General features: G+C 44.0%; 1 protein-coding gene across 1 annotated transcript in view; it reads left to right on the top strand.

Moving 5' to 3' along the window:
• Window positions 1-397: 397 nt before the first annotated feature.
• LOC103607925 (probable cation-transporting ATPase 13A4) overlaps window positions 398-10,025 on the top strand; it is a gene marked incomplete at its 3' end in the record, with an annotated part of 97,875 nt that continues 88,247 nt past the window's right edge. Inside the window, exons 1-2 of the mRNA XM_008592383.1 lie at window positions 398-472; window positions 6,471-6,644. Of these exons, the coding sequence (XP_008590605.1) occupies window positions 398-472; window positions 6,471-6,644 (249 nt within the window). The remainder of the gene's footprint in view (window positions 473-6,470; window positions 6,645-10,025) is intronic.

Below are 10,025 nucleotides of genomic sequence, written 5' to 3'. Positions count from 1 at the left end.
TCTCCTGTCAGCCCCTTGAGGGTGGAAAATTTATCTCTAGCAGACATACCTTACCCATGGCTTTAGACATAGTAGGCAATTTGAATTGAACTGAGCAAAGATACTTTGAAAACTTTATGCTGGTGATGCAGCACGGAAACATTTTTATGATTATGTCCTTGGTCTGGGGACTGACACCTGTGTTGTTCTACTGTTTCCCATAATAGTCATATGAGGTAAAGATGTGGCAAGAGAAACTGGAAAGGAAATTGGGTTAAGTGACATTCCAAAGCAGGGAATGGAATTAGGTTAGGTGACATTCCAACTATCTGCCATGAAGCAGAGAATGGTGGCCATACCTCCTGGCTCCTAAGGATCCCTCAAGACCCACCACGTCACTGATTGGTAGATGTAGACAATGTTAGTAGAAAATAGGACTCGTCAAGTTGTCATTGAGGAAATATTTACTGAGTGTCCGCTGTATGCAGATAATGTATGTGGTGCTGGGTAAACAGTATTGGAAGAAATAAACTTGAATGGATTCTAATCTGATACAATTTAAGGTCTAGTTGTGGGGGGCAGAAAGGAGAAAACCACTAGAAAAGCAAGCAAAAATAAAAATCGCAAATTGAGAAAATGCTACAAAAGTGTGTTGTAAAGGGTATATAAGATCAGGGGCTTAATTACATAGAGTGGTTGGCTCAGACCTCTCTGAGAGGTGAACAAGGTGAGAAGTAGCCAGCCATGGGAAGGCATGAGGCAAGAAAGGACTTGGTGAGCTCGAGGAAATGGAAAGAGCCCTCGGGGCTGATGCAGAGTGAGATGAAGGGAGAGTAGCCCAAGGTGAGGCCAGAGAGGGAGGCAGGTGTAGACAGTGGGCAATTTGCTTCCTCTCTCAGCACCTCAATTTCTTGATCTGCAAAATGAGTTGTTGGACTGCGCTATGACCACTACTGACCTTAGAGGTCATTTGGCATTAAGTGTGAATCCTTTTTCTCCATTGGTTTCAATATCACGATTTTCTAATTCTCTGGGTGCTGAGGATGCAATCCTAGGCACGAGGACCTAGAGACCTGCTTAGGTTTGGTGGGGCCGACTAAAATGCCAACAGCAGGACTTATCAACCCTGCACTACTTTGGGCCGGATAATTTTTTGTTGTGGAGGTTGGGAAGGTGCTGTTCCCAGCATTGTAGAATGTTTAGCAGCATTCCTGGCCTCTACCCACAAGACGTCAGAAGCAACTCTCATCCTGTTGTGAGTGGCCAAAAATACCTCCAGACATTGCCAAATGTCCTGAAGAGACAAAATCTCCCATGGTTGAGAACCACTGCCTACAGGGCAAGGCTGTAACTTCAAGGAGCAGGCCCGTTATGAGTTTAGATGGAAGCTGACACATGGCCTCAGTGTTGGGGAAAAAAGAAAACATGGCAGGGGCATGGGAAATGGGAAAGAGCACCCACTCCTTTAGAGGGGGACTTCTCTCACTAGGGCTGGCTGGCTCTTTCTTCCTTTTTTCCCCTAAGACTTCAGGTACTCACAGTGAGATTGTCCACAGTCCTTGGTTCATGAGACACTCATGTTATTTGCCCATGCTGAGTTGCGTTAATTTAGCTAGCTATCAAATTAGATTTTTATAATAATATGATGAACCCACCACCACGAACAAGAGCTAGGAGCGTGACAATAACCTGCATTTCTCAGTGTGGCTTGTCATTCCCTCACTCGTCCCAGTGAAGGCAGCTACTGTCCTGCTTCATCATCATTCCAATGCTTCCTCTTTTATACAGTTTTCTAAGTGTATCCTAAAAATATGTTTTAAATTTTAGTTTTTTAACTTTATAAAAAAGGTTATTATGCTTTTGTAATCCTTGGCACTGACTTTTTCACTTACTAAGAGCCCTCTGTATTGCTGGGTGTTAGCGGAGTTGGTGAGTGTGAAGTGTCGTAGAGAATCCTATTGTGTAGACATATGACAGTACATCACGCACTCTAAGTGGAAGGTGTTTGGGTTATTTCCTGGGTTATTTTGTACATGTCTGTTGATATTCTCCAGCTAACTCTTACAGTGCAAGAACATGGGGAAATACTGTCAGAATTTCAGATATATTTAAAGAAAAAGTAGAAATCATAATTTTTATGTGAAAATAACCAGAAGACCAACTTAAAGTTTTAAGAAATCCATACCAGGTCAACAAGAAACCTGGCTGCAGGCCATTCATTTTCAGCCTCTGGTTTAAGATTTCTGGACTCAGTCATTGAGGTTGAGAATTTCTCACTTGAACCTAGAAGTGAAGGTAACTTAGAAGAAGCTTGGAAACGTCTCCTTTAGTGCTAAGGAGTGGCAAACAGAAATGATGCAGACAGAAATTTTAATAGGTTTTTGGGGTTGGGGTAAGCAGTTAGGTTGATTGCATTTATTTGACATAATTTGTTGTAGTGCATGGGAATTATAGCAAAGCATTCTCTTCACACCCAAAATTTGGAAATAGGGGAAAAGAGATTATCTTCAGGGAGATGAACTTTTCAAAGTTGAATCTTTTAAAACTTTAAAATATTTAATGAAGGCTATAGAGAAATGCAAATTTGTGTCAAAGAGACTGAATGGCTCCCAGGCCAATAAGGTTTAACTGTAATTTGATTGAATGAATTAATGTGTCTAAAGAAGGTGTGTGTCAATTGTGTCAGTTGGGGTGGGAGATGGTCAGCGGAGATTCCAGAGCCCATTTTAAGCACTATGCATGCGTATCTATGTTGGCAGGACAATCACTACTGTGAAAATGGTGCTGTTGGGGAGAGAATGAACTCAATACCAATCCATGCATTTATCTGGTTGGTGTGACAGTTGCATGTATCTCTCTCTCTCATTACACCCCAGTTTCTAAGATCTGCTTGGCTGAAGTCTTCCCTATGAGAGACAGTTCTGTTGGCTGTTTCTGGGGCTAGAAGGCTGAGAGCCACTTTCAGGACTTGGTGGACCCCAGGTGATGACATCACCCTGTGAAGCTTCTTTGGAGACAACCACTGTCCTGCTCCAGTTGTCACCCTCCCTGTGCCCATATTGTCACACTTCTACATTTACCAAGTGCTTACTTTGTGTCAGGCCCTAGGTATAAACTCTGAAAGATCAGCCTTGATTCAACCTCATGGATCATCTAGGGCATGGCATTATCTAAGATCTGGGAACGTCCCTTAATGTCTATGGAGAAGTTTGTATGTGTTCCCTGTCTATTTTTCTGTGGAGAGGGTCCATAGATGCTGAGAGGGTTCTGTTAGCTGAGGTAGTTTTAACCTTTACTTTGAGGATCACATTTTGGCTTCTTGCACATCAGAGGTCTTGAATGCCCAGGGACAGAGGGAGAGGAAGAATGTGTGGGTAGGAGAGGGATAAAGAAAGCAACAGTGTGCTAGTCTGTAATGCACATTACCTGTCATGAGTTTAATTATTTGTGTAATATTCTTTGGACATTTCCCCCATATTCTTTTTTTGGCTGATCGATCCCTATTTGTGGAAGGTAAGAGTGGGTGAACTGCAGGGTAGCAGGGACGGTCCCTCAAGCATATTCAGGGACACAGAAGGCACTCCATAAATGTAGGAAGTAAGTTGCTATGTGGTAATAAGCACCATGCTAAGTTTTGCAATTTTAAACCCAATATCCATCAATAGTCCCCACAATGCAATTCACTGCAAGTCAGTACAATTCAGCTCACTTCAGCAAGCAATAATTGAACACTCCTTGTCCACATTACTTTATTCTTGCTACAGAAAATTTGGCAATGTATTATGGATCACGGGCCACTACATGGTGGTGTAGTTTCCACGGGACTGAGAGCAGGGAGGCTGTTAAAATAACTCTTGGGTATAGCTAGGGGGGTACTCGCTTGGCTTACTTTGGACGCTTCTGGTCTACTCTTGTTATTCCAGTGTTATTATTAATAGCACTTCATTCAGATGACAATTTATATGGTTATCCCTTTATATAACCCTTTGATTGTTCTAAATTTGTTTAATCTTATCTGCTTTTGTGTTTCTCTTCCCCACTAAACTAATGAGCTCCTCGAGGATAAGACATTGTCTCATTGATTTCTGGGTCTAGCACATGCCTGCTATTTGGTGGGCACTTAGTAAACATTTGTTAAATTAAACTAAAATTAAAGAAAAAAATGAAGAGCCTTACAGTAGAAATGGCAAGCCTACATTATCTTCCATGTACAGGAAAGATCTAGATTGGAGGCCCAGTTTTGAGTTACTTATGAGCTTTGTGCCTTGGGAAACTCATTTAATCTTTTTCAACTCAATGAGAAAATATGTGTAAAGTGCTTAGTGAAGGGCTTTTAAGTGCCCAATAAGCGTTAGCTGCTAGCATTGTTACCAATAATAGTTAGTTGCTAATAATAACTCTTATCACATATAATATCTTCCTGAATTTCCATTCTCTTAACTGGAGAATGAAGATAATAATTCTTGCTTACTTTATGTTGATTATGAGCAGGAAAACACTTTGGAAATCACAGAGGGCTCTCATGGCATAGCCCATAAAAGAGTGCAGGTAACAGGGAGGTTTGTGCTGTATAACAGTAAGTAACTCAGGCGTATTACTTGGGGGCTCAATTGACTGGCAATGTAAGGTAACTTTTCAATATAACATTTTAGAAGGATGGGAAAATGACTGGTGTGGAGGGCAGAAGTTGATCTATGCCAAAGTGTGGAAGCATAGAAAAGCACATGGGAAAAAATGGTGGATGGACTCAGGACAGGCAGAGAAATCAGGATTGGGACGCTGCTCAGTGAAGGATTCACAGAGTGTTGCTGCCAGTGTGATGAAGGGACAAATCTATTCCAGGCTTGGCATCTGGAAATCAATAGCTTGAGCTTGGGGCAGAAGAGTCTTTATGTCAGGATAGACATTCTACTTTGCAAAGTCAGTCAAGAGTTTGTATGCTGAGTTAATGAGAACATTTTATAAAAGTTATGCCAAATGTTGACAGTACCTAAGGAAGACATTCAACACACGTATGTGCTTTTGCAAATAATAATAATAATAATAAATAATGAAGAAGAAGGAGAAGAAGAAGAAACCTAATAATTACACATGAAAGCAGCTTTCAGCCAAGGATGACAGAACCTTTTCTGATAATGTAATCCTAGCAAGAGCAGAACTGTTGATGCTAGGAATTCTTGGATGTAACTGCCAATGAACAAGGGGGTAAGATTTCAGGTCTGTGTTGGGCAATGGGGCCAAGTAGCAGCAGCACCAGCAGTAGTAAATGCTTACATAGCACTTATACATATTAACTCATTTAAACCTCACAGCAGACCTATAAGGTGGGTACTACTACTATTCCCACTTTAAGGATGACAACTGAGGTATAAAGAGGTTAAATAACTTACTGAAGGTCACACACCTAGGAAATGTTAGAGCTAGTCTCTGAACCCAAAGTGTCTTCATCCAGAGAATGTGCTTTTAATCAAGGCTCTCAACTATCCCTCAATTCTAGCCATTATAACCAGTATAAAATGTACCTACCACTTTGTGGGATATAGTTGTAGGACTGAGGGCATAGACTTCAGGGATGGTATTCTATTCTGTCCCAGGCTTTTCTTAGAAGGAAGAAGTTTGTCTAGATTACGTGAGTGTCAGAGGTGAAACTCTTACCTTGTTCAAATGTATATCATCCACAGCCTAATAGTGTCCCCTTATGGCATATGACAGGTGCTCCACAGCGTGAGTTGAAATAAACCAAATAGTCTCTATGGTTTTTCCCCTGGATGTAAAATTCTTTTTGTTAGTAACAAGAGAGGAGTGTGGGAACTCATAGCTCTACCCCAAACTTCCAAGGGCAAATTGGCATTTACTTGTCAATCCTTTTGCATTCAAACACTTTCACCAAATCTTGACTCTGAACTCAAGGCCTAGTTCTAGTCCTTCCTGCCCATGACTGCTGGTCCCAGTGAAGGGGATCATGTGGACTGTTACCAGCTAGCTTTCCTTCCACATGGCTAGTTGTCATGTTTGTTAGGGTCATGGATCAAACTCAAGACTTGGTGGCTGACAGACCTGGGTTTGAATCTCAGAACTTCCTAGCTGTGTGGCCTTGGACAGTTCATTCCATTCAGCCATTGGGAGCTCAGTCCCATTGTTTATGAAGTGAGAGTAATAGTATCTCATTTCAGGGATAACATAAGGATAGGGACAATTGGGAGACTTAAACAAGACAACACATCTAAACACTGAGCATAGTGCTTGGCACAGGGTAGCTGGATGCTCAAATTGTAGAAACTGGTTTTCCCAGTTAGATTGCTATTTCCTGGAGGTTTGGGATCATGTCCTACACCTTTCTTGTTGATCAGGAATCCTTCTCCAATCCCTTCATTTTTCACCCTGTTATCCCCTCACTCTCTGCCCCCAGTCCCATCATTAAAAACAGCATTTGTTCATTTATTGTTTATTGTGCTTAACCAACATTTGGGGTCCTCTTGGTTCTGTCCCAGGAGATATTTGGCTATCGGACTCAAGGCTGCCGGCAAACCCTCTGCATTGTGGGATCCATCTTTTCACTTGGAATCCTCTCTTTGGTGTTTTACTGGAGACCAGCTTGGCACGTTTGGGCACATTGTGTTCCATGCTCCTTGCAAGAAGCAGACGTTGTGTTGCTGAGAACAACAGTAAGTGTGCACCTGGTTTTGTAGTTGGTGGCCCTTTTCCTGGACCTTTTGTTATGGGATGGCCAGGGGAGATGTGCACAAGGCAGGTGGCCTATGGGGGCTCCAGTCTTGGGTTCCATCACAGCTTTGCATCTATCAAGAATTCAATAATTTGTATGATGGGATTTGATTAAGAAGATCTATGTCACAGGGTATTCCTTTTAGAATTGTGAGTTTTGTGAATGTTAGAACAAGGGATAACCACGTTAATAGCTGAGAATAACAGGTAGCGTGAAGTGAAGTTAGGCTACAGGCTACAAAATTTACACCAATGCTTCCCCCAAATTCTGATGTATCCTTGCCTATTTCCCCCACTGGAGTGACTCTGGAGGAAAGGAGGGGGACCTTGGGAGGATCCCTCTGAAGAGCATGCTGTCTTCCCCTGCTAATTTGAGAGAGCCACAGTTACTGATGGGAGTGTGTTGCCTTCTGCAAATATGCTAGGGTAAAAAATGCAGTTATCTTGTCCCTGAGGTCATTGTCTCTCTTTGCTAATACAAGGCCCTGGCCTTAGGTGAGTTTTTCTACATTTGTTCTTGTAGCAGTTCCTCATAGCACTCACAGCACTCAGTCAATGTGTGTCATTCTTCCTGGACTGTTAGCTCCACTAGAGACGCGACCATTTCTGACTTCATTGCTGCAGCCCCAGTTTCAGCATGGGGTAGGGATTCCATTAATATGTGGTAGTTGACCTGCTGAAATGCATATTCCTACTGAAGAGAGTGAAAGGAACATCTCATGGTGGACTCCCTTCCGGCTGACTTTTACTGGTGGTTGCTGACAATCCATCAGCCCAAATGACACGGGATGACAGCCACATTTTAGATAAATCAACCTGTTTGGGGAGTTTAGTTTCTTTTCATATATAGCAATCTCCCTAGATAAACACTCTATTTAATGGAGTAAGAGGGGAGGATAGCAGAAAGCCTTTTACCCAACCAAAAAAAAAAAAAAAAGAAATCTACTTTTCAATCTGAAATCTAGCAGAGCTGGGCTAAACTTCAGTGAAATTGGGAACTGGATGAAGCTTGTCTTTATTTGTTCCATTGAGTCAGCTCCACCCTCAGTTCTGGATCCTGCTCCCTTCGAGAACTGCCTGCTCTGTATCCCTGTTGAGCTGACATGTGAATCATGATACAGGTGATAGCTGAGTTGCCTCCTCCCAAGTTCAACTATAATTTAGAGATTTTTGGAGAATGAACTTATAGACTTTAAGAAAGCGAGAGAGTAACAGCAAGTCCTATTGATGATGCTGGGCTGGAGCTGTACTCGGTTGATGCCTCAAATGATACTTCATGAAGGCCACAGATGTGCATGCACACAAGAGAAGAGTGCCCAGCACTCACCAAGGAAGACTTCCTCATCTGATGGGTGGGGAAATAGGGCTGGGGAGGTGACACAGTTTACCTGAGCTCATATGTGAGTGAGGGACCTAACCAGGACAAAGTTCCCTGTGTCCTGGCTCCTGGTCCAGGGGTGTTCCCATTGAACTCCAATTAGACCAGTGGTTCTCAAACATCAGCTGATGTCAGAATAATCTAGAGGGCCTATTAACACAGATTGCTGGGCCCCATCATTAGAGTTTCCAATTCACTAAATTGGGATTGGGGCCCAAGAATTTGCACTTTTAACAGGTTCTCAGATGATTCTAAAGCCTCTAGTAAGGGATCACACTTTGAGAAAAACTGCTGTAAATAGTCATCACTCACATTTATAAGCTCACTTTTTCACGTGGTCCTTGGGAGAGGAATAAAGGCCTGGATCCTTGCTTTATGGCTCAGCCAATATATAGTTCTATAGTATCAAGAGGCATGATCCAGATTTAGCAAAGTGTTGTACACAACCTGAGTGACTTGCTGGAGCAGGGTTAGAGAGAAGTTTGTTTTCTGGGGCTCAGACTGGAGACATAAGACTTTATGGAAAACCCCATCTTTGGCATCATTTCATAGATCAATCCCTCTATGTGAACTTAAGGACTTGTGGCATTCTTATTTTCTAGCATGAAAGCAATTTAATTCTACCCTGGTTGTACCTGTACTTCCATCCGCCCTCAACTAGTTCTCAGAGGGCAATGCTTTTGCTGCAGCAGAAACAAAACCTTAGAAACAGAAAAGCTTTCTTCCTTTCTGAGCACATCAACAGACTCTTCAGTTGTGAGGACGTCTATGTGGCTGAGCTGTGCTTGCTGAGATTGCTGGCAGAGTTGAGGAAAAGGCAGGAACAAGAGGAAATAGGCAAGGAAATGGAAAGGAAAGGGAGGGAAAGGAAAGAAATGGAGTGGGAAAAAGGCAAAAGGAAAATGAAGAGGGAGAAAAGAGAAAGAAAAAGCTACTAAAAGTAAAAAATTTAAAAAGTGTCAACCGACAGGGAGATGGTACATTCTGGGATTTGGTATTACCACCAAGCTGCTGCAGGAAGTGCCCTGGGCTCTCCCAAGCTGGGGTGGTGGGGGAACAAGGGCCTTGGCCATGTTCCCCCAACATGAGCAACCAGCCCAGTGATGACCACTGAGCCTCTGCAGGAAGAACCCTGGACTTTCCCAATCCAGGGTGGTGGGGGGCTAAGGGCCTTGGCCACACCCCTTCCACACCTGCAGCCAGCCCAGTGATGACCACTGAGCTGCTGCAGGAAGCGCCCTGGGCTCTCCTGAGCTGGGGCGGTGTAGGGCCTCAGGCCTTGGTCACACCACCCCCAACATGAGCAACCAGCCCAGTGACGACCACCAAGCTGCTGCAGGAAGTGCCCTGGGCTCTCCCAAGCCAGGGCGGTGGGGGACAAAGGGCCTCAGCCATTCCCCTCCTATACCTGCAGCCAGCCCAGTGACAACCACTGAGCTGCCACAAGAAGTGCCCCAGGATCTCCTGAGCCAGGGTGGTGGGGGGCCGAGGGCCTTGGCCGCACCCCCACAACATGAGTAAACAGCCCAGCAACAACCACAGAGCCACCACAGTAAGTGCCCCAGGCTCTCCCAAGCCAGGGCGGTGGGGGACAAAGGGCCTCGGCCACACCCCCCCCACACCTGCAGCCAGCCCAGTGACAACCACTGAGCAGCAGCAAGAAGGGCCCTGGTGCCTGAGCTGGGAAGGTGGGAGGCAAGGGCATTTGCCACAACCCCCTGACATCTGCACCCAGCCTGGCAATGACCAAGTCACTGCTGGAAGACCCCCGCTCTCCCCTGTGGTATTGTGGGGAGTGCCACAGGCCTCAATCCTGTGCCTCCTCCTTTCTTCTTCTTCCATCACATTTCCTTCCCCTTTCCCCTCTCCCCTTCTCTCCCATCTGCTCTGCAACAATGCAACAACATCATAGAATGTAAAAAAATAATATTAATAATAAAAAAGG

The sequence above is a fragment of the Galeopterus variegatus genome, unplaced genomic scaffold, assembly GCF_000696425.1.
Source record: "Galeopterus variegatus unplaced genomic scaffold, G_variegatus-3.0.2 Scaffold7854, whole genome shotgun sequence".
NCBI lineage: Eukaryota > Metazoa > Chordata > Mammalia > Dermoptera > Cynocephalidae > Galeopterus > Galeopterus variegatus.
The sequence above is the reverse complement of the archived record's forward strand: the minus strand, read 5'-3'. Positions and strand labels throughout refer to the sequence as shown.